We start from the raw sequence: 25,208 nt of genomic DNA on the forward strand, positions 1-25,208 counted from the left end.
TTTAAATAATAAATTAAGATTTCAAATTGGTTGAGAAATTTAAATCACTTTGATGGGGCCTCACAACCTATTTTAGTTAGGTAGTGATTTCAAAGTTTGACTAACTTAGAAAAATTGAATGCATTAGATTCCGATATAGCTCTCTTATTCCGATTCAATCTTTGATTGAAATCAAAATCAATTTGGATGATCTTCTTCATCTCAATTTCCAAGTCTGTTGTTTGGATTTATAATGTTCAACAATATTTATGTAAAATTATATTACTAGTTTGATTTGTATATTGCATGTTTTAATCATGCTAAATAAAATTCTGCCTTTTTGCATTTTAAAAATCATTTTAAATAAATTTGAATATTAAAAGAATCTTGTTTTTAAATGAAAATTTCCTTTTATATTTGGTAGAGGTTACACTTCGGCAAGCGACACCTCCTTGAAAGGAGAGAAAGGTAGCGATCTCGAGCGGGGGAGAGGAGAGGAGTTGCGAAGGGGTTGGAGTCGCTTGTATTGTTTGTTATCTTCTGCAGTTGGATCGATGGAACTGGATAGCATCGAGTGCATATCGGTGTCAGATGGGATCACGGATGACGACGAGGTTGCCCGTGTTCCGCTCTCCTTCCTGAAGCCACACGGTGACGGAAGCGGTGTTCAGGCGACGCAGGTTATCAGCCCTGTGAGCAGGGTGCATCAGTTGCTGGAATGCCCTGTGTGCGGCGACTCGATGTACCCACCGATCCATCAGGTTAGATTTGCCCCTTCTGGGGTTTCTCTCTCAATGCGTGCACGGTATCGGGCATTCGGATGTAGCGGTTTCTGTGGAATCTTCTTCTGGTTTCCTGATTCGAGCGGAATCGATGTGTTGTTTGTACTAAGATGGGATTTTTGACATTGAATGGTTTGATTTCGGGTTTGAATCTCGAGTGTCATTGAAGTGTCATGTGGCTTAAAGCTCTAGTGCTTGCTCTATTTTGGTTATTTTGTGTGTTTCAATTTTTAGATGTAGTTTTTTTCAATAAAGGCGGGACTTGTAGACTCTGATTGTGGATGTATTGCCTGCCTTTTCTTTTTCTTACTATTCTTCATGGAGTCCTTCGTTTGTTTGTTTACTTCTCAACCTTGTTAAAAAAAACTTTTAGTAAATTTGGAGTAATTCTTGCATCTTGATTCTCTAATTGAGTTATATAATAATTTATAGTGTTTCGCATTACTTTCCATTTATGAGCCCATCTGTCCCATTTGGTTTCTTATGATTGTCAATGGAACATAATAATGTAGATTTCTCTTGAAATTGAATGCAAACCTGGAAATTTTCTCAACCTCATTAGCAAAATTATCTCCAGTTCCTATTAGATGTCTCCTCCGTTTGTAGCTGGAGAAATATAATATTCATTAAGTTGAAAATTGGTTTTCATAACCAAGTGATGGAACATGACTTGGATAGGTGGCGCAGAATATAGATTATTTTGGGGCATGATGTTTAAGAGGAATTAACGAGAAAACAAGAGAGAAATAACGGAAAAAGTAGCCCAAGCTAGGTTTAAAAACCTTCTCGAGAAAACAAGAGCAGGAATATTAGAATAAAAGTGATGTAGTTGTAACATGACTTAAGCGAAACCAATTGATTCAATATCAAAATAACTTGTTCTTAACATCATCTAAGCATAAGTTTATATAACTCTCGAAACCCTAAAAAAAAAAATAAATAGAGAAAATAACCAACTAGACTTATTTCCTAAGATTTATGATAAATTAACTAACAAGACTTATTCCTTAAGATTTAGGATAAATTAACTAACAAGACTTGGTTCCCTAAGATTTATGACAAAATTAAATATAATTAAGAAAAAAATACTTAATTAATGGATTACTAATTAAACTCATCCTCGAAGGGGAAGATAGCCGTATCAGAGGGCATAAACTTGTGGTGCTGCTAGATGCTCCTGCATCAGACGTCCTAGTTTGAAAAGAACTTGTCCACGAGTTTAAAGTAGTATCAGGTGGCAGCTTCAGAGGAAGATCATCCGGTTCTAAATCGGTAAAATCTACTAACAGTTGTTGGATTTTCACCTTATCAAAATTAATTGAATCCCCATAATCTCCATCACCATCATCAACAAAACTTAATCTGTGTGCTATAGGTCTTCGCCCACGACTACCATCAATGTATGCCTGTATCACCAATCCCTCCCTTAGGGTGAAACCCATCTAGAAATTCCACTTCTACCACTGCACAAGATAACCACTAATGCAAAAATTTGAACCTTCAGGCTAAAGATTATGTATAGGCTTCACGTCACTTCGGTCAACTCCTCCTCTTGTTTCTTCAGCAGTATAATTTCGGTCAACTCAGAGCATACGATACATCAGACCTTGTACATAACGTAACATACATGATAGATCCTATTGCAGATATATAAGGTATCTTATCCATGCAAATTCTCTCGTCTTTTGTGCATGAGCATATAGATTTCGAAAGGTGAATTCCATGCCTCATAAGTATGAAATCTTTCTTGGATTTAGACATGCTAAACCGTTTTAGCACTCTGTCTATACAAATAATTTTTTCGGTCTATCTCTATAAATCATCATCCCTAGGATGTAAGTTGCTTCTCCCATATCTTTCATGGAAAATGTCGTGGACAACCAAATTTTCACTAATTGTAAAATTGACACATTATTTCCTATAAGTAATATGTCATCAACATATAATATTAGAAATACGACCACACTCCCACTAACCTTTTGATACACACAAGGTTCGTCTAGATTTTGTGAGAAAGCAAGCTCTTTGATCGCCTCATCAAAATTGATATTCCAACTCCTGAATGTTTGCTTTAGTCCATAAATGGACCATTGAAGCTTGCATACTTTATTCTTGTTAATAGATGTGAAACCTTCGAGCTGTATCATATACACATCCTCGAGTAGGTTTTCATTAAGGAAAGCTGTTTTCACATTCATTTGCTATATCTCATAATCATGATGAGCTGATATGGTCAGGAGTATCCAAATTGATTTAAGCGTGGCTACAAGTGAGAAGAATTTGCCATAGTCAATGCCTTGCCTTTGACGATAGTCTTTCGCTACCAACTTTGCCTTATAGGTAATTACATTACCATCTATGTCAGCTTTCTTCTTGAAAATCATACGTAATGCCTTTAGATGGGTCCACCAAATTCCAAACTTAGTTTTCGTATATAGAATCCATTTCCGATTTTATGGCTGTAAGTCACTTGTCCTTCTCTTAGCTATTCAGAGCTTCTTCGTAATCAATAGGTTTCTCATCCTCAATGAGTAACACCTCATTCGATTCTCTTACTAGATATCCATATCTCTCAGGAATGTGGCCTACCTGATCTACAAGGAGGTTGTATCATAATCGGTTGCGGTTCTTGACTAGGTATCTCATTAGTGTCTATTGGATTCTCTTGAACTTCATCAACTTGAACTATACTCTCACTTGCTTCTTGCAAGAGAAATTTTCTCTAGGAATACAACATACCTTGAAACAAATTACCTTTTATTCCAAAAGGTGATAGAATTAGTAACTCTTAGTTTTCATAGGGTATCCAATAAATAAACACTTATCAAACTTAGCGTCCGACTTGTCTGATACAGTCCTCTTCACATAAGCAAGACATCCCTATATCTTTATATAAGATATGAGGGGTTTCTTACTAGTCCATACCTCATATAGAGCAGTTGAGATTCCCTTCGTCGGGACTTTGTTTAGCAAGTAAACAGTTGTCATGAGTGCAAGACCCTAAAAGGTTTTGGGAAGATTTGCATGATCCATCATTGACCTAATCATATCCAACAGGGTTTGGTTACGCCTTTCTGATACACCATTATGTTGTGACATATAAGGCGGAGTCTATTGAGATAATATACCATTGCCCCATAAATAATCTTGAAATTTTTAGCTTAAATACTCACCACCTTGATCGAATCGAAGTATCTTAATACTTTTACCAAGTTGTTTCTCTAATTCATTTTTGAATTCTCTAAACTTTTCAAAGGTTTTAGACTTGTGTTTCATTAGATATACATACCCATAACAAAAGTGATCATCAATGAAAGTAATGAAGTAGCTATAACCTCCTAGTGTTTGAATTGACATTGGTCCGCATACATCGATATATATGAACCCAAGTAACTCATCAACTCATTCATCCTTTCCAGAAAAAAGTAACTTTGTCATCTTGCCTTTTAAACATGAATCGCATGTATCTAATTCAAATGATTCGAGAACTGCATTCTATTGCAATTCGACATACGTTTCTTGTTTATATGGTCAAGGCGATAATGCCACGAGTAAGAGGTTAATTGATTATCTATTCGAGCGCGTTTATTGTTTGTTTCGATATTAAATACGTCACCAGATATATCTAACGTGTAGATGTTATTGCATAAAGTTCCAGTGTCATAAAGAATGTCATTCAAAGTTATATAACAACAATTGTTACTAAAAGTCAAATGGAACCTTTTCTATTTAGGCAAGAAATAGAAACAATGTTCTTTATTAATACAGGAACAAAATATCAATTATACAGTTTTAAAACAATCCACTAGGAAGCTTTAACAAGTATGTTTCGATGACAATTGCATCAACCTTTGCTCTATTTCCCAACTCCCAAACTTGATTCTCCCTTGACGAGTCGTTTGCTATTCCTTAGTACCTGTATGTCATTACATATATGTGAGCCACACCCAATATCCAATATTCAAGTGTTTGAGGAAATAGCATGACAATCAATAACGAAAATGCCTGAAGAGGATGGGGGCATCAGATGCCTTATTCTTCTTCACGGACTCAAGATAAAAGTTTCTTCGCCAGTGCCCCATCTTACCACAATGATATCATCGGCTCTTTTGTGCTCGTTCTACTGTCTTGGCCTTTTTGCTCTTCCCCTTAGCCTGATGTTTTAGCTTCCTCTTAGAACCTTTCCTGCAGGAGTCTACTAACATCACAGTTTTCTATTCACCTTTAACAGAAAGACCCCACGGGCTTGAGCATATTAATCAATTCGGAGATGATCGATTCCAAATTGTTCATCCGATAGTTCATCACAAATTGTGAATGACTTTTCGACAAACTATGTAGAATTAAGTCAATACTTAACTCATTATCCATCGTGAAACTGAGTCATGCTAAATGCTCTATGTAGTTGTTAATCTTTAATACAAATTGTATTGTAGACGAACTCTCCTGCATCTTTGAGCAAAAGAGAAGCTTGGAGACCTTAAACCTTTCGGATCTAGCTTGCTCATCAAACAACTCACGAAGATGATAGATAATATCATAAGCATCCAAATGCTCATGCTGTTTTTGTAGTTTAGGAGTCATAGCGACTAGCATGATGCAACTTGTAAGTATAGAATTATCTTTATGTTTTTGATGGGTCAACAATTGGTCCGCAGTTGTATTGGCATCAAGACTTGTGGGAAGAGGCTCATCAAGGATATAAGCTAGGTTCTCAACTTTGAGAATAATTCTCAAACTTCGAAACCATTCCAAGAAGTTCGGCTCAGTCAGTTTGTTCGAATCTAAAATCGAACACAGATTAACAGAAGTCATAATTAAATTATTAACCTAAAAATACAAAAATGAGAATGTATTAGAGACATGATTTTATTTATGTAAACAATTTACATGTAATAAAAGTTCGTTTATTTATCAAATTCAAATACCCTTATTTTGAATTCGAGAGGTAATAGGTTTTCTCTAAGTGGGTTAATATCCACCATAGATAAGAACAACCTTGACTTGGCCAACAAGCCATTCTTAGCTATAACGGTAGGTAATAAATTTACTGATTGCATATCGCTTATATGCAACTATCACATTATGCTAGCAACTAATTGATTTTCGTATAAATATCAGGTTGTTAACACATTAACAAGTATACATCAAATGCATATCACCTAACTTTACCTCTATCCACATTGATCATGGTTTTTGCACAACAAATCAACGCTTCAAGTTTAAAACCAACCCGTTAATCATGAGCATCTCCATAGTTTAAACATATTTAATTTCAAGTTGATCTTAACTTTGGCCAACAACTCAAACAAGAATTTAAACTTTGGTTCTTACTATATTAACGGAAGATGTAAGTTTTAATATTATGTAAGGGATTTGGTCCCATCTACATCATGTAAATATTCTACCTGTATGACATTATACGCATGACATAAATGATGACATGACACATTGTATGCATGACATAGATGATGACATGACATATCGTATGCATGATATAGCATGCCACATCACACATACGGTAAGATCTAATTACATTGCACACATGACAAAATCTAGTCATATTATAATTAATGCATCTACATGACATACAATATGACATAAATTTAAATATATTATAATTCTATTTTGGAAATAAAAATATGTTATATATTTGATTTTAATAAATCAAGATTTATCTAATCAAATTAGGAAACTAATTTCCAAATTTAATTAACATATCTTATCTAGAATCTTTCTATCAATTAAGAATCTTTAATTATTTTATAAACAAATTTTCAAATTAATTTCATAATAATTTAGAAATAAATAATTAATATTTCTTAATTTATTACAGAATAATTCAAATTTAGATTTTCCAAATCTTTCTAAATTTGGTATTTCCTAACAATTTAGGAAACTTTTTAAAAATAGAATATTTTATAAATCTGAAAATTCTAGAAAAGATAATTTCTATAATTAAATTCAGAATATCTCAAGTCTGGATTTTTAAAAAATTTCAGAATCTTTCCAAATTTGGTTTACTTAGCAAATTAGGAAAATTTTCAAAAATAGAATAAATTTCAGGAAATTCTAGAAATGATAATTTCTAAATTAACAAAATATTTCTAAATTTAAATTTTAAAAATTATTTCAGAAATTTTTCAAAAGTTGAATTTCCTAACAATTTAGAAAATTTCTAAAAATGAAAAATTCTTAATAATTCAAAAAAATTTCCCAAAAGTTAATCATAACACTAATTACGAATCGTAAAATAATTTTACGATTATATCGAAGGACGGGCTCTAATACCACTGCTGGGATATGTCCGATTGTGATGTGTGCTAAAAACACGTTTCGTAAACATGCACAGCGGAAAACATAACGAAAAATAAATTAATTTATTACATTACACACACCACACGCACATGCATGCAAGATACAATCGCGCAGACAAAATCATAAAACAAAACAAAATTGAATAAAAATGATTTTAAGTATACCTTATGAATGATTTGTAACGAGAAGGGTATCAACCTTTTGCGACATTATCGAATCTCGTCTCTATTCATATCCACGCCGAGCTCTTCAAGACAACTCTAAGAGAACAAGCTTCGCCTTCGGAAGATACTAGCCACGAGCGAAGGAGAAGACAAGAAGAGGAAGAAGAAGCAAAAGGAAGATCTTCCTTTGGGTGGCTCACGACAACACGAGGAGATCCTCTTGTTGTGGTCGGCGATAAGGAGAGGAAGAGGGAGATAGAGGTATTGGATTTAAGTTTTCAAAACCTAATTAAGCCAATAATGAATTGTCTATTAATTCTCTCTTAACCATATCAATATATAGTCCTCTTTAATGAGTTGGATTAGAAAGCCCAAATTTAATCAATTATGCATTAACAAAAAATTAGCCCATTAACCCCTTAGTTTGGTTTACAACTAAATCAAGTTGGTTTGTAGCTAAACCAAATTAGGTTAAACTCTTTCATAAGAGATGTGACCCATCTGTGCTTCCGTTCCGATAAATATTTCCATATTTGTTTTATGTATGGTCCAACCAAATATTTATCTCTTGATCTGATAATCTTATTTTCTAACTTGTTTTACGTCTTTTAGAGATTTATAGTATGTATGACCCAATAAGTTCTTGATTTATGTTGACCGTCCATAATTAACTACTTAATTATAGAACGATCATGAGTGACACCTGGTAGTACATCATGATCCCCAATTAACCAGAAAATCATAGTTGATATTAGAACTAATTTTGAACCTTCCAACAGCTATAGTGAGTCATGCCTCGTTCCTTTCACTCATCTTATACCCACTTGGTTTAGGACATGGTCTATGTATCTGTCCCCACTAGGCTAACTACGTCACACCTAACCCAAGTAATACTTTCTCATTCTGCGGATTCAAATTACTCGTACATGTGTACAAGAGTCTCATACTCTTAACATATGATGCTTTGACCAAACATTTTGAGTAATAATTCTAATGAGTAACCATAGGATATACGTCTCCTCGCAAGGGGTGGTGAATCCTCTGTGGACTATTCAAACATCTTCGGGCACTTCAACTTATACCCAATCATCTCGGGGCCACACCTTCAAGAGATGTTTGCTTAAGATGTTAAAGTATAAGTACCAAGATGACCTGCATACCTCAAATCGAAGGAAACTTGCACTTTAGCTGCAGTAAGAACTAAACAGATATATCCATATATGTAGAGAACCATATGAAGTCTTACAACAAATCACTCCAATGAACTAGTTACCATAACTAACATCTACGTTTAACTCTCAACATCCTAATATCTTCAGCTAGTGAGAAATAGTTGCTTGGCCGAATCAAGGAGTATAACTCGTGCTAGTCTTACAGAATTGATGATGTCCGAATGAACCAATTCAACGACTAGGGAAATTTTAATGCGTTCATAATTCCACATGTAGAGATAATCACAAGTTGTGATCCAATCACAAATTCTCTCATGCTATGAATTGTATTGCGGACATTCAGTGAATGAGTTTAAAACTATTCAAACATATAATATGCACTCAAATAGTTAATCTATATTTATCAAATAAATAGTAAAACCATAAGGTGATTTGCCTTAGACACCCTCAAAATCTAACACTTCACATTCTGCATATTCCACCCATAGGTGGTTGGATGTTAGGAACAACTTCAGATGAGATGACTTTTCCTCTATGATGGCCACCTCGAGTTGATGCATTCACTTATGATAGTTCAACAATCCAAATGCTTCTCCAAGGAGGAAGCTTGATACCAGGTGGGGTATGGTGGTGCTTTAGAAGTAGAGCCAAATCCACCGTCTCCTCTAACTGTTGTACTTAAGCTTTTAGGGACTTCATAAATATCTGGTGTTAGAATTTTCTCAAAAATTATTTGAGCAATACAGTTGCCTGTTGAATTTGTACTAGTTTATTAGAATGATTAAAGGCCAGTATAATAATTTCTTCTCGATAGTCGTTGTCAATAACTCCAGCCCCAACATCAAGGCCCAAGTTCCAAGCAACGCTTGATCTGGTGGCAATTCGGCCATAGCTGCCGTACGGAATTTCCAGGGAAATGCCTGTAGAAATTTTTTCTCTTCCTCAAGCCTTGATAACGCATGGCTCACTTGCGACTAAATCGAAGTCTGCATCATTAGCAGATTTTTGTTGAGGAATTACTGCATAAGGAGAAATTTTGTGTACTAGTACAAACGATTGAGCTTCAGCGTCTTGGTTATAATAGTAGTCATCTTCTCCATAAATAGGATCTTCAGGAGTTTGCTCCACTAGGACGGCTAATGTTTGAAATGTTTCCTCATCGCTTTGGATTTCTTCATCTTTGCTATTATAGCTGGTCGCTCGTGCTGATGAAGAGGTTATGTAGTTATTGAAGCTCAAAGATATTCGCCCATCCATAAGATTTCTGGTGTTGACTTCGGATGGCTGCATTTGTATACAAATCTGGGTAGATTTAATTACCCAGTTACATCCTTGTAAACTTGAAGTTGAATATCGTCTGCCTGGCAAGGCTCGGACATCGTGGCTCGTTAGGTATTCCATTACTCCTTGTATTTTGTAGGCAAAGCCTATATTGGGAGTATTGGAGAGTCGCCTTACCATTCCCCTTGTTATGAGAAGGTTGGCTTCTCCGTGCTGCCATTGATCATATCCTCTTGTTTGAATTGATATATGTAGATTTCTATAAAAATCACCAATAGTTAGCATTATATCAGGAATAATATATACTAACCGGCTTCCATCAGTGAGATCTACTTCCATGGTTACAATAATTGCTTGATCACCCATCCAGCGATTATCACGTGTGGAGGGTTTGTATTCGTACCTGAAGAACTCCAAGGTGAATATATTGCATACGACTTCGTTGGAGTTGGTTGAAGCTATCTTCTTGGATGAAGGTTTGATCAAGCTGGTTCCCTTCTGTGACCAAGATAGCTTCTTCAGATCTATGTGCATATATACGGTGATGAGCATCATCTCGTCTGGAATGGTATAATACTTCTGCAGGTACCAAGGATGCCCTCTCTTGCATGAACAATCTTAATTGGGCTTGTGGATCAATTTGCTGCTCTAATGTGTATGCAGAGGTTGATCCCCCCAAGAGTCTTTGGCCAAGTCTTCTTGTAGCTTGCCGGGCATTATATAGTCTTCGTTGGTTCCTTCTATATTCTCTGATTTGGTCATCAAAGAGGGGAGTAGTGGCTGAAGAAGTTGGTGGTTGGTCCAGAGTAGTTGGTTGTCATTTCAACTTCTCTTGTTCTTCTTTGAGAATCTTGTATGGATCGCGGAATACTCACTTTCCTTTTCCCTCTTTTGGGCTTTCTGTAGGACCTAGAGACAAATTTTGCAATTTAGTAATTAAATCGTCAAGCAAAGAGGTTGCTTTGATCCTTCCTTTTGTTTGCTCAACGATCGTCTTCAAATCAACTTGGATATCCTTCAAGCTTTTAGCTATCTGCACAAGTAGCTGAAGTTGTGTATTATTTTGTTTTATAATCACCATATTTCCGGATGTAGGCCCTTGGAATTCGCTTGGCTTAGCGAATCCAACTGCTGGTGATTCAATCTGTTTAGTGGCTCGTACTGCTTCTTTGTATGAAGAGGTGCTCTTTGTAAAGGTGTAGTTGCTCATGAAGTGGCCTACTCCAGTTTTTGGAGTAAACTTTCCACTCTGTCAAGCTTCTTGTTAAGTTCCTCCGAAAGCCTTAGAGCCTTCTTTTCCATGAGCTTGGGATGTCTTGCTATTTCCCTTACAAGATCACAAACCTCTTGTTTTGTAAGAGGTTTATTTTCTGTATAAACAAGGGTTAGATTTGACAAAGCAGTTTCTAATTTAAGGACCTCCCCTTTAAGGATTTGGATTTGTTTAATAATTAGTTTGAAATTTCGTAGGTGAACATATGTGGGCCATACTACTTCCACATTAAAGTACCAGCAGCGCCTGCTGCGCCGGCACCATTCTTCCCACACAACTTGATCTATGAGCAGCAATACTATATTTCATGGTGCAAAGGAGAAATAGAGAGATTACAAAAGGAGGTAGATTACTACAGAGCCCAATATGAAGCACTTCTGTTAGAAAAGGAACTTGCCAAGGAATTTCAAGAATTAGACAAAGGCAAAGAATTAGCAGAAGAAGACGGAGAAGAAGCTGCAAATGGTTTATATGAAGAAACAACAACAAAGATAGCAGCGGCGCAAGAATCTACTGGACCCAGGCTCGTCAAAAATATGCTTTATAATTTAACAGCTGAAATAGATATCCTTGGCATTCCCAAGTTCTCGCTCCGAGCCATTCTAGATACGGGCACAACAACATGCTACGTTGATCAAAAGTCCGTACCAAAAGAAGCTCTAGAAGACAATACTTTCGTGGTCCAGTTCAGCGGTATTAATTCACAACAAACCGCTAGACTGAAACTGAAGAAAGGACAAATGCTGATAGGGTCAAATACATTCAGAATACCCTATACCTACAGCTTCCCCATAACAGTTGGAGATAACATCCAGATGATAATTGGATGCAATTTTATCCGGGCCATGCAAAATTGAAGGGAATACGGTAATATTCTATAAGAATCTTACTACAATTAATATGTTACCAACTATTACTGCAGCTGCAGTTATAGAAGAACTAGACTTGGAAGAAGAAGAATACATTCAAATTAAGGAAATGATTTTATATTCTTATGAAAAGATATCACAAAAGTTCCAACAACAATTCAAATTCCTCTTGACAGAGTTAAAAAATCAAGATTTTATTGGAGAAAATCCTTTACTCCATTGGTCCAAGAGTCAAGTCCTTTACAATCTAGATATTAAAAATCCAGATTTCACTATTGAAGATAGGCCTCTCAAACACCTTACTCCCCAGCATAAAGAAACTTTTACAAAGCATATGGAAACTCTATTAAAGATAGGAGTAATAAGGCCAAGCAAAAGCAGACACCGTACCATTGCTATTATTGTCAATTCTAGTACTACTATAGACCCAAGGACGGGTAAAGAGATTAAAGGCAAAGAGCGCATGATTTTTAATTACAAGCGCTTAAATGACATAACAAATGAGGACCAGTATAGCTTGCCCGAGATCAACACCATTATTCGCAAGGTCAGTAATAGTAAAATTTACTTAAAGTTTGACCTGAAAAGCGACTTTCATCAGGTGGTTATGCATCCCGACTCAATAGAATGGACGACTTTCTGCGTGTCTGATGGACTTTATGAATGGCTGGTGATGCCTTTTGGCCTCAAAAACACACCAGCAATTTTCCAGCGAAAAATGGATTCCTGTTTCAAAGGCACGGAGCAGTTCATAGCTGTCTATATTGATGATATTTTGGTTTTCTCCTAAAACAAAAAAGAGCATACGGAGCACTTAAAAATCATGCTCAATATTATCCAGAAGAATGAACTTATACTAAGCCCCACAAAGATGAAAATTGCAGTTCCTAAGGTCGAATTTCTCGGTGCTATTCTTGGCAACCAGAAAATTAAATTGCAACACCATATCATCCGGAAGATTGCCGACTTTGAAGAAAAAGAATTAATGACAAAGCATAGGTTTCGTTCCTGATTGGGCCTTCTAAATTATGTCGGGAATTATATCCTAAATATGGGAAAATTATTAAGCCTATTATATGGAAAAACCAGCCTAACTGGTGAAAAGAGAATGAATCAACAAGATTGAGCTTTAATTAAAAAAATAAAGGGTATAGTCCAGAGTATGCCAGACTTAGAAGTACCCCAGAAGAATGTTTTATTGTCCTGGAAACTGACAGGTGCATAGAAGGATGGGGGACATATGTAAATGGAAGAAAAACAAGTTTGATCCAAAAACTACAGAGCGAATCTGCGCCTATGCAAGTGGAAAATTCTCCCCTATAAAGTCCACAATAGACGTAGAACTTCATGCAATAATGAACTCTCTAGAGGTGCTAAAAATTTACTATCTTGATAAAAAGGAGTTAATTATAGAACAGACTGCCAAGCAATCATAAGCTTTTTTGGCAAGACAACAAATAACAAGCCATCACGAGTCAGATGGGTAGCCTTCATGGATTACATCACCGAAACTGGCATTACAATTCATTTTGAACACATAGAAGGAAAAGATAATCAGCTAGCTGATGCTTTATCAAGACTAATAAATTGTCTTGTTATTTCAGAATGGCCGATGAAAATACTCGAGGGCTTGGAATTGGTGGCACCAGCTCTTCAAGAATTACAAAAGAGGCCCAACAAGGAAGCCCAGACTCAAATGGAACAAGTTCCGATGACCCTCTCCAGCTCGTTGAACAATACCAATGACTCTTGCACAGGCAATACCCGATTACACTAGACGAAAGCAACAGACTCGACTAATCGCTCCATGGCTTGCAACAGCAAGCTGCAGCCCAAGCCACAAACGCTTTATAGCAGCTTAGGCTGCTCCATTCTTTGAAAAAAACAAGAGTGCCAGAAAAGAAGCACCTCTGACAACTGGTGGTCAGACTGATATCCGGCCACAGAACAAGTGGGTAGGCAGCTGGCATCCACTGCTTATCTACTACAGGATGCTATCCGGAGAATGACTTCTTCGCCTGTAAAGAAGGCTTTGCGGAAGTGGTGTACCCGCGAAGAATCACGGACTCAACCCACTAAGCTTTGTAAATAATTAAAGTAATGTAACGTGATCTAAAGGGTGATCACAAAATAAAGCAATGAGCTGTAAAGCAATGTAACGTGATCTAAAGGACGATCACGAGCATAAAGGTAGATTCCTTCTTATTAAGGACACTACGCTGCTTATCCAGAAAATCAGGCCATGTGACGATGGGGCCAATGAGCATCCGACGTTGCCTTTCTTTTCCTATATAAGAAGCTACAAATCCTTTGCAGAAGCATAAGCGATCCTTAGCTTCTACTCAGGAAGTATTGTAAAATCCAGTTGCGAGTAATAGAATCTGTGAGTTTCTCATCTTTTCTCCTTATTTCTATTATTTGCCGTTTGTGTCTTGTGCCACCTCCGCGACACTCTTGCACCCCCATAACCCACTGGGGATGACAAGAGAGCCTTTAGTTTGGGGCAGTAGTGAAGGTTGAAAACGAGGGAAGTAATAAGCATCAGCCAAAGCAACAATATTTTTTTTTTGGTTCCCACAGTACAGCTTCGATGAACCGCATACTACCTCTCACCTCCGGAATTGCTCCAATAACTTGAACTGTAGATATTTCAGTAGCAGATAATGGATCCAGAGGAGGTCTTGTCTGATCCCGCATCATAATTGGAATTCCTGCTTCATTGGTAACTAAAGAGGTTGAAAATTGAGTAATAGTCTCATCTGAATGTTGGATAAATTGGGGCATTGGATCAACACAGGGCGAGACGAGACGATGGGGATTGGGGAGTCGTCGATAGAAGAACCAGACTGCTGACTGCCGTCAGACAAGTTAGGCTCCTGGTCTTCAATCAGTGCTTCATCAAGGTCTATCTCCTCTTCGTCATAAATTGGATCACCAAATATTTCGATCTTATTATCGTCTCCGCTGCCTCCTGAGATCGGACGATTGGGAGAGTCAGACTGATTGTACTTGATGTTGTCGAGGTCCGCATCCTCATGGTTGCCTCTTGATGTTGTCGAGGTCCGCATCCTCATGGTTGCCTCTGTTGGTGCAATCAACCTAGAATTGATTGGGTACGATCATTGTTTTGATGTGTGTGCCAAAGAGTTTAAGTTAGGTATCATATTGGTTTTAATATATACTTAAGTCATGCAGGACTTGGTGAAATACACAAGCTTAGAAAGTCTCATCTTATGGCTCAGGTCCTTGAAGATTGGTGAGGGATGGTGCATTCGAGGGACGCGGACAAGGAGCAACGGAGTGAAGCTGAGGGAAGCGGACTTCAAGGCAACGTGAATGATGACACGATCCCAGCGTTGCATCATCTCAAACATCTCTGTCTGCTGCTAGCGAACGCCCCGAAACTCCTATGTATGATGATTCCGACTCGGACAATGTTGCGGAGGTCCTGACCCTGCTCCAGGAATGGCACATATGTCCTTGCGTGAGCGGGTCCTTCACTTGGAGGAGTTTGTCCGTGAGGAGTTTCGGGGCGTTCGCTAGCAGCAGACAGAGATGTTTGAGATGAGCGGGTCCTTCACTTGGACAGTTGTCCGAGTCGGAATCATCCTGGTCATGTCTGTGACGCCAAACCATGACGCCCTGACGCTGCTCAATTTGTGCCAGAGATTTCTGTTGAGGCCCTAACTGATCAAAATCCTTGGACAACTGATGCAATGCACCCCTAGTGACATCAATCCCTTAAGATATGAAAAACGATGTCAAGACGTGACAAAATGGCATGTGCTGACATGCGTGTGACATCAAAAATGCACTTAAGTGGAGCCCTGGGAGCATGAAAGTAATGTTGATAAATCATATCTATAGAGACATGGGAAAGCGACTCAGTGAGGGGCTCATCAACCTGAGGAAAGCACGTGAATGTGCTAGTCCCTCTTCTCGTAGGAGGTCTGCTAGCACATTCACGTGCTTTCCTCATGTTGATGAGCCCCTCACTGAGTCGCTTTCCCATGTCTCTATAGATATGATTCATCAACATTACTTTCATGCTCCCAGGGCTCCGCTTAAGTGCATTTTTGATGCCACACGCATGTCAGCCCGTAGTTACATTTTTTATAAAGTTGTCATTGCATGCATCCTGCCCATGGTCACTAAAGGGCAAGCCAAGATTAGACTACCCCATTTAGTCATGATGTATGCATTGGAGCAGCGTCTCGATATTGATGTCACTCTTCAGGTCTATGAGTCTATCATACACTTTTCTAGACCGATGCAAGGGAAGTTATACATGCCATTTTGTCACGTCTTGACATCGTTTTTCATATCTTAAGGGATTGATGTCACTAGGGGTGCATTGCATCAGTTGTCCAAGGATTTTGATCAGTTAGGGCCTCGACAGAAATCTCTGGCACAAATTGAGCAGCGTCAGGGCGTCATGGTTTGGCGTTACAGACATGACCAGGATGATTCCGACTCGGACAATGCTGCGGAGATCCTGACCCTGCTCCAGGAATGACACATATGTCCCTGCGTGAGCGGGTCCTTCACTTGGAGGAGTTTGTCCGTGAGGAGTTTCGGGGCGTTCGCTAGCAGCAGACAGAGATGTTTGAGATGATGCAACGCTGGGATCTTGCCTACTAGGGCCCTTCTCCTCCTTCACGTGATGATGCTTAGGCATGGTGTTTGTTTGTTTTTGGTTGGTGTCGGGTGCCTTTTGGCTTTGACTTATTTATCCTTTATTCATTTCGAACACCTTTAATGTTGTTGCTGACTTTGCATGCACACCTATGTATGATTGTTATGCTTATTAGTATAACTTTTAGGTCTATCTCTTTTATCCTATCTATTGTTGGGTTTCTTTTTGTGTGTGCAAGTGTGCTTAGTATACACTTGTGTTTACCTAGTGTTATGCCTATTCATGTGTGTAAGACGTTTACATGTTGGATTACTTGGGTGGTAACACTGTGTAGGATCCTCATCTCGATTCCTTTTCACTTAGATAGTATTTTTGAATTAAAGGGAAGGTTGGGATTATTGCTCCCTTTATCCTTTTGATGTCTGTCAAAGGGGGAGAAAAAGCAAAGTTTAAGTTAGCAATTTATTTTTGAAAATTATGTAATAGAATTTATGTTAAGGGGGAGCTTGGATTTTATATGTGATAGAGCATATTTTAAGGGGGAGCTTGGATTTATGCTTCATGTTTACACTATGTTTATAATTCTCAAAGTTGTTTTTATGTCTAACTTAAACATATTGCCACACATCAAAAAGGGGGAGATTGTTGGTGCAATCGACCTAGAATTGATTGGGTATGATTATTGTTTTGATGTGTGTGTCGAGGAGTTTAAGTTAGGTTTCATATTGGTTTTAATTTATACTTAAGTCATGCACGACTTGGTGAAACACACAAGCTTGGAAAGTCTCATCTTATGGCTCAGGTCCTTGAAGATTGGTGAAGGATGGTGCATCTGAGGGACCGCGGACAAGGAGCAACGGAGTGAATCCCAGGGAAGCGGATTTCAAGGCAACGTGAAGGATGACACGAAGAAGAGCTGTAGGCTTGAGTGCATCTGAGGGACGAAAGCTGAGGAGGAAGGCTTCAAGGGCAATTCCGGAGAGGATGAGTGGAAGTGTGTAATTAGTATCAATCGACTGATGGTTATGACAGTCGACTAGTCCAGTCAATTGATCTATGTTCGCTCAACCCACGGCTACTAGTCGACTGGTACTTTTACCAGTTAACTGGTATAATGCCGTTGAGCTGATGACGTACAGAATCTCCGTAGATTTGGTGGAATAGTAGTCGTTACGTGCTACTAGTCGACTGATGGATTCATCAGTCGACTGGTGTCGAGGTTTTCAACAACATGTATATAAGGCTTGAGATCTTGGAGAGAAAAAAATGATCTGATACAAAAATTACTGTTAAGCTCTCCAAATGATCTCTAAGTCTCCAGACTCTCAATCTCTTCTTCCTAAGCTCATCTTTAATCTTGTGAGAGGAAGAGATCATCTTGTAAAGGTTTCTCCACCTTCGTTCTTGGATCGAAAAGGAGAAGATCATAATGAAGCTTGATTGGGTGTGTGTGTGCCTTAGATTAGTCATCTCAAGGAGGTGGAGACCAAGTAAATCGAGGAGTTAGCTTTGCCTTCTTATTGCTTTTCTATTTCATTACTTTTTATGCTTCAGCTGACAAATTGTAGGTCACAAATTGAAGAAAGGCTATTCACCCCCCCTCTAGCCGTACACAAAGGTTCTATTAATTGGTATCAGAACCCGGACTACCAGAAGGTTTAACTGCCAACTGTGCACAAGAGCTATGGTCTGATTGAGCCATATGGATACAATATTGACCTCAAACAAAGAAAGTGAGGGCTCCTATGTTTGGATCAAGAGGACCAGACACTAGGCAGGAAGTCCTAGTTGCGGCTAGGCAAGGAAGTCCTAGTAGGTCGGGTGGATCGAGGGGCAGGAAGACCTGGTGGGTTGAGGATCGGACATGGGAAGCCTGTGGTCCTTTGTTTGAGGGGGAATTGTTGGGGTTACAAGGTTGCAAACATAGTCCCACATTGAAAACACATGAGAAAGATCATGAATTTATAAGAGAAAAGATATCTCCATTGACATTAGGCCGTTTGGATAGAGCCCAAGAGCAAAACCATGAGGGCTTAGGCCCAAAGTGGACAATATCATATCATTGTGGAGATATCTAAATTCTTTTCGATCCTACAACCTCCACCGCTGCGGGGGGAAGGGGGAACGTAGAGGAACTGCGAAGTCGGCATTCTCTCGAAGTTGTAGGTGGTGGGGAGGTTGATCCCGTATTTCTCGAAATCAAACTTGCGCTTGGACATTTCTTCTTGATTGGAAATTAGGGATTTTTCAAAAGGGGAATAAAGGAATCTACGATTACGATCTTGTGCCGCTAGACGCCGAGATAACTTTCTGACTTGTCTCTATAGATATTGAATCTCATCTTGGGTGCTACGACTATGATGTGAAGCTACCTCGACCCTGCCTTTTATGACCATGACCACGTCCATGATGACATCTTAATGAGCCCTGATACTAACTGACGCCGAGTAGAATATAGATTATTTTGGAGCGTGATGTTTCAGAGGAATTAATAAGAAAATAAGAGAGAAATAACGAAATAAGTAGTCCAAGCTAGGTTTAAAAACCTTCTTGAGAAAACAAGAGTGGGAATAGAAGAATAAAAGAGATGTAGCTATAACATAGTTTAAGCGAAATTAATTAATTCAATATTAAAATAACATGTCCTTAACATCGTCTAAGCATAGATTTTTATAGCTCTCAAAATCCTCAAAAATAAAAATAAACGGAAAAAATAATTAGCTGGACTTATTCCCTAAGATTTAGGATAAATTAACTAACAAGAATTGATTCCTTAAGATTTAGGACAAAAATAAATATAATTAAGAAAAAAAACTTAATTAACGGATTACTAATTACACTCGTCCTTGAAGGGGAAGATAGCTGTATTAGAGGGCATAAACTTGTGGTGTTGCTGGATGCTCTTGCATCAATAGGCTATTTTGCAAGTAGACTATTGTAAACTAATTTCTCGAGGGAGTGAATGAGAAATTAATTTCCAAAACTATTGGAGTGATGGGGGAAATTATGGCATTCATTGGTCGTATAAAGGTAGAAACTCATGTACAAGCGTAGTGCTGGTACATGAATATGTGAGTGCTAACTCAAGTATGCACAAATTTTAGATAGTGTGGGACTAAAATTAAGTGATTCCTAAGACACTTGAATCGTATTCAGGATGTCATTTTAGAAGATTGAATTAATTAATTGAGTTTTAAATTAACCTAATGGGGATTTGAGATTTCGATGATTAGTCAAAATTGTTTGTTCAAGCAACATGTTAGACGCATGTTGACTGCACATGAAAGAATGGTAGTGTCGAATGACATTGCAAGAAGCAAAGTTGTTACTTGCATAATGGCGACAATGTCCAGATCAACCCCTTGATTAAAAAAGAGAAGAGAAGAATTAGAAAATAATTTTTTCCCTTCTCTTGGATTAATGAAATATTCCATTCACACTACTTGTTGATTCCATCACTATATAAAGATGCTCAAATCACTCAATTTCAAATTGACAAGGTGCCTAGACTATTTGATGGGACTCTAACCAAAGTGGTTCCTAGACTTCCTGAAGGCATATGTAGGGGTGTAAATGAGCTAAGTCGCTCGTGAGCTATTCGGGTTTCGGTTCGAAAAAAAAATTCCTTCGAGTTCGTTTGATTAAGTTAATGAACCAAGCTCGAGCCTGATTTGAAGCTCAAAAACATTATCGAGCCGAGCTCAAGCTTAACAATATTTGGTTCGTGAGCTTGTGAACATATTCGTTTAGAGGCTCGCGAACGTGTTTATATATATATATATATATATATATTATTAATTATTATAATTAATTATCTTAAACGAGCTCAAACTAAGCTTATTTAATTTTTAAAGGAGTTTTTTCGAGCCAAACTCGAGCTATTTAATTTTATTATGAGCCGAGCTCGAGCATAGGGCTAACGAACCGAGCTCGAGCCTCTTACTGTTCGGCTTAGCTTGGCTCGTTTACAGCCCTAGGCATACATCTAACCAAAGGGGTGGCCAGACTACTCAAAGGGGTAAGTCTACCAGAAAAGGAGTCTAGTCTACTCGAAGGGGGTGCGTCTATCCTAAAGGGCACATTAACTACCCTAAAGGGTACATTGACCTGAAGGAGTGCCTTGACAATCTGAATAGACGCGTTGAAAAAATTGAATAATGCAATCCACATAGTCATATTGATAATCCTGCCTTACTGAGGCACTGCCAACTCTTTACTGTCAACAACAGAGTATGTTGTGTTAAATGTGGCATTGTTCTGTTTTCACATAGTTGGGAAAGAGATCCCTGGGCATAGGATGCAATTGCTTCTCGGTCTATTATAGGGTAGTAAAGTAAGATCATGTAAAGTTGGTGAATTCTTTGTTCCATTGAGTGCTACATAGGTCCTGAACACCCTTATGCTATTCCTGTTTGTAGATAATAGCACACACTTCTTATTGAGTAAATAAAGATGGCTTACAAGGGATTCTCAGTCTACATTTGGAATATGAGGATTTTCTAATTAATATCTGTTGATATGAGATGTTACTGAATTTGGTTTGTTCTGCTTCAAATTATTTTCTCCTTAGCTGAAACAATTCCAAGTCATGGAGAGTTTGTCTGGTGCCACAATGTGCTTGAATCAAACCCAAATATTCATGCCAAATGTTGTAGCTCATAAACTAATGCTTTCAGCAGATTACAGATGCTTATCAATTTGAACTGATGATAGATGCCAATTGATGATTTTCTCCTTATTTAATTTATGTTTTGTTGATGGATTCATATGTTAAGGTCTAATTTCAGAATTCTGGAGTCAATCATTATCACGAATTTAGACTTGTCTTATGTTCTTTTTGTCTCTCATAAATTAGTGTAGAGCCACATCAGCATTTGGAATTTGCGTCTTTTACCTTACAATATTTGCCTATGATTTATGGACTATTCTGAATTGTGAACTCTCAACATTTAATTGAATCACAGCATTGTTATGGCTAACATTGTGACCAAACCTGAAATTGTGCTTATTTAACTTAGCATTATTTTTCTATGAACATAAGGGATCTATCTCCCACTAAGTTGATGGCGACCTGTGAAGTTGTTGTCTGCTTACCAGTTACCACTAAGCTGTTTCAATTTTTTTACCTGTATGCTTGGTAGGTTTGTACCTTGTACCAAGGCTTATGTCTACTCTTCGTACCATGTCCTTTGTATGGCTTGCTTCTTTATGTATATTCTCAAATAATTTAATTCCCCCATGGACATCCCAAATGAATTCTCAGTTCTCTTTGCTCAAATAAGTCTGTCTATTTTTTTTGTGCTATTAGCAATTTTCTTTTCCTTGCCCCAAGAGAGAGTTCTACTTGAGATTTTTCATGTATGCTTTCATGTAACAAACTTAGGATATACTATCATGAGTTCCAAATTTAACAAAATATTTGCAGTGCCACAATGGACACACTCTATGTTCAACTTGCAAATCAAGGGCCTATAATCGTTGCCCTACATGTAAGCAAGAACTTGGAGATATTAGATGTTTGGCATTGGAGAAAGTGGCTGAATCACTTGAGCTTCCTTGTCGATATTTCGCATTGGGATGTCCTGAAATTTTCCCATATTACAGCAAGCTCAATCATGAAGCTCAGTGCAACTTCAGGCCATACAACTGCCCCTATGCAGGCTCCGAGTGTTCTGTTGTTGGAGACATTCCTTTCCTCGTTGCACATTTGAGGGATGAACACAAAGTAGATATGCATATCGGTTCCACATTCAACCATAGATATGTAAAGTCCAACCCCAGGGAAGTTGAAAATGCTACCTGGATGTTGACTGTAAGTTTGCTAAACAGTTTTGAGTATGTGTATTTAGTAGGGCTTATATTGATATTTGACTTTACTACGTGGTCTTCTGACTAACTATTATGCCAGTTGATCTCTGTTTATTTTGTTAGCATATCGCCATTTCCTCCATACTCTACCTTTTAATAAAACAGGTTTCTCTCTCCATATACATATATAGGTATTCCATTGTTTTGGACAGTATTTCTGCCTGCATTTTGAGGCTTTTCAGCTTGGTGTGGCTCCAGTATACATGGCATTCCTTCGTTTCATGGGTGACGAGCATGAGGCAAGGCAGTATTGCTACAGCCTAGAAGTTGGTTTAAATGGCAGAAAGCTAACATGGGAAGGTATCCCCCGAAGCATTCGTGATAGCCACAGAAAAGTCCGGGACAGCCATGATGGTCTGATAATTCAGAGGAACATGGCACTCTTTTTCTCTGGAAGTGATAGGAAGGAGCTCAAGTTGCGGGTCACTGGCCGTATATGGAAGGAGCAGCAGAACCTTGATGCTGGATTGTACATACCAAGTTCATGTAGCTGATAGTTTGCAAATGCATTTTGTAACTTGTATCTGGATCCATGAGTGTTTGTGCTTGTCCATATTGGATTGGATATATATGTGCCTTTCTTCTGATGGATTGCTGAAGAGATGGGACTGTAAAATCAGTATTTGTTCTTGGTTTGTGTTATTTTGAAGTTGTTATTCAGGCTTTTTAATGCAGTGAAATATCGGGAAACTTACAAACATATTGGTCCTTTTAATTTGTTTTCACTTCTCAGTAATTGGTTTTTATCAAATTAAGACCCTCAGAATGAGAAACTTTAATGCTGCACACACCAAAAAGCTATGAGAATAAAAAATGGAGATGGTTCGTGAAGCAAAGGATGCTGTTCTTCCAGGCACTAGTGAGGCTGTGTTGATGGAGACTCTTTCTGAGATCATGAACCTCTCGTGTCGGCAAGTTTAATTGAAGATTGACCGATTACAGTTTCATTTATGTTTGCAAAACAGATGCATGTCTTAGTGCTAATGCTTCTGTTTATTTTAGTTACGTTGCAAGCATGTTTTATTGTTTTTGTTATTATATAATATGACCAGACCAAGCCACGGTAACTTCAGAAGACGTTATTGCAAATTAATTTGTCATGATTAAATCGAAAGAGAAATAGTTTTTTACGATATGCTTTAGCAAAAACATAAAATAATCTCAAAACCGAAAAGAACATTAACAATCAACGGACAAAGAGAGTGATTCATTTTCTGAAAAGCGAGAACAACAAGAATGTCCTGTTTTTTCTCACACCTACATTGATAGCATAAATTACGCAAATTGTTATCTTATTGAAAACCAGAACACTACTCACTGACACAAGGTAACATAATAGAGGCCGCCGCCGCCTGCCTTAGAAATCAATCGGACATTTCGGACTTACTCCCATAGTCGTCCTCATCCTCGTCTGAGTTCAAGTCCTCATCTTCATCTTCATCTTCATCAACATAATCGTCGTCATCCTCTCCGTCATCCGCCTCTTCGTCGTCATCCTCCATATCGCTTGGGACCATGTCGCGGCGATTGGCGTAGCCACGGCAGGGATGGTAGATCGGATAGAGGAGTGTCAGCTGGCGGTGGTGGTCGGAGGCGGCGAGAGGCCGGGAGAAAGTCGTGGCGACCAAGGAGGCAGCACGGGAGAGGCTCGGCGGCTTGTTGAACGCCTCCGCCACGAGCCGACGAAGGGCAGATGATGACGCCGCCGCAGCTCGCTGCATCCTTCAGCAAGAGTCGACGATGGCAGAGGACCGCTGTGGTTTAGTTAGGGTTTTTCTGAATGAGGTTTATGGAATTATTATATAGCATAGGACCGAACGTTCTGGAAGGTAATTGTTGACATAAAGGCGGTTTGGTTCAGTCTAACTTGGTCCGATTAAACCGTTCATGTAATAATTAATTAATCGGGAATTTACAAAATATTAGCCCGGAACGTATAAAATAAGTCAGAGATACGATCTCTATCTTATAAATAGTTATATAAATTTATTAAAATGCTATTTAAAAATTCTTATAAAAAATGATAATAAAAAATTATTAAAAGAAAACAAAGACTTAGGAACTTTAGTAAAATCTGATCGATTAGAAAATTTTGATCAGATAAAATTAAAAATGAAAAATTAAAAATGAAAAATTGAAAGAATAAATAAAAAATTTGAAGAATTCTACATGTTCAAATTTGCTACTTCAAACTATTAAAGATTAAATTATTATAAGGGTCAAATTAGAAAATTATCATAAAAATTTATTACTAGAAAGTATCTGATTAATCCAGTAGATAGGAATCTATATTGGGTACAAAAATCATCCCTATAAATCTTTATGCATGTTTTATTTTTAATTTAGTTTAATATTTTTTTACTTAAAATTATCTAACTCTTTCACTAAATTGTTTCATAATCTTTCTATTTAAAATTAATTAGATCGTGATTTTTTCGAGAAAAAGGATTTCTTTACATCCCTTTAGGAAAAATTTTAAAATTTTTTTACCACTATATTATTCCTTATAAATTTTTCAACAAAAATCATATATTTTAATTTAAAATTAGTTTGCAGAGTTATTTTTAATTTTTTTTTGAGATAAAATATCATGTTTTCTATTAAACAAAATATTTTTAAATTTTTTTTTTGGACCACTATTGAATTTTCTATGAATTGTTTACAAAAATATTAATTTTTAATATTAAAAATTCTCAAACATTCAATTCTTGAAAATTTATTTCTTCACCATATATACTTCTTATTTTACATCCTCAAAAAATTTTGTAAGATTTTTCAAACTTAAAATCTAGTTTTAAAACATTTTGTTAAAAAATATATCTCTTTGTTAGAATAATTAATTACTACTTATTCTATTTTTTTTTAT

General features: G+C 37.4%; 1 protein-coding gene across 1 annotated transcript; it reads left to right on the plus strand.

The window, feature by feature from the left end:
• Nucleotides 1–411: 411 nt before the first annotated feature.
• Nucleotides 412–23,012, plus strand: LOC122051664 (E3 ubiquitin-protein ligase SINAT5-like). Its single transcript, XM_042612886.1, has 3 exons — nucleotides 412–740; nucleotides 21,900–22,286; nucleotides 22,474–23,012. The coding sequence occupies exons 1-3, from the start codon at nucleotides 534–536 to the stop codon at nucleotides 22,834–22,836; spliced, it is 957 nt and encodes a 318-aa protein (XP_042468820.1). The 5' UTR covers nucleotides 412–533; the 3' UTR covers nucleotides 22,837–23,012.
• Nucleotides 23,013–25,208: the final 2,196 nt, after the last annotated feature.

This window comes from Zingiber officinale, chromosome 1B, assembly GCF_018446385.1.
Source record: "Zingiber officinale cultivar Zhangliang chromosome 1B, Zo_v1.1, whole genome shotgun sequence".
Taxonomy (NCBI): Eukaryota; Viridiplantae; Streptophyta; class Magnoliopsida; order Zingiberales; family Zingiberaceae; genus Zingiber; species Zingiber officinale.

Coding starts and splice junctions, on each gene's coding strand:
- LOC122051664 (XM_042612886.1), top strand. CDS start 534: ATGGAACTGGATAGCATCGAGTGCATATCGGTGTCAGATGGGATCACG. Junction 741..21,899: donor TGTACCCACCGATCCATCAG/GTTAGATTTGCC, acceptor AAATATTTGCAG/TGCCACAATGGACACACTCT. Junction 22,287..22,473: donor ATGCTACCTGGATGTTGACT/GTAAGTTTGCTA, acceptor ATACATATATAG/GTATTCCATTGTTTTGGACA.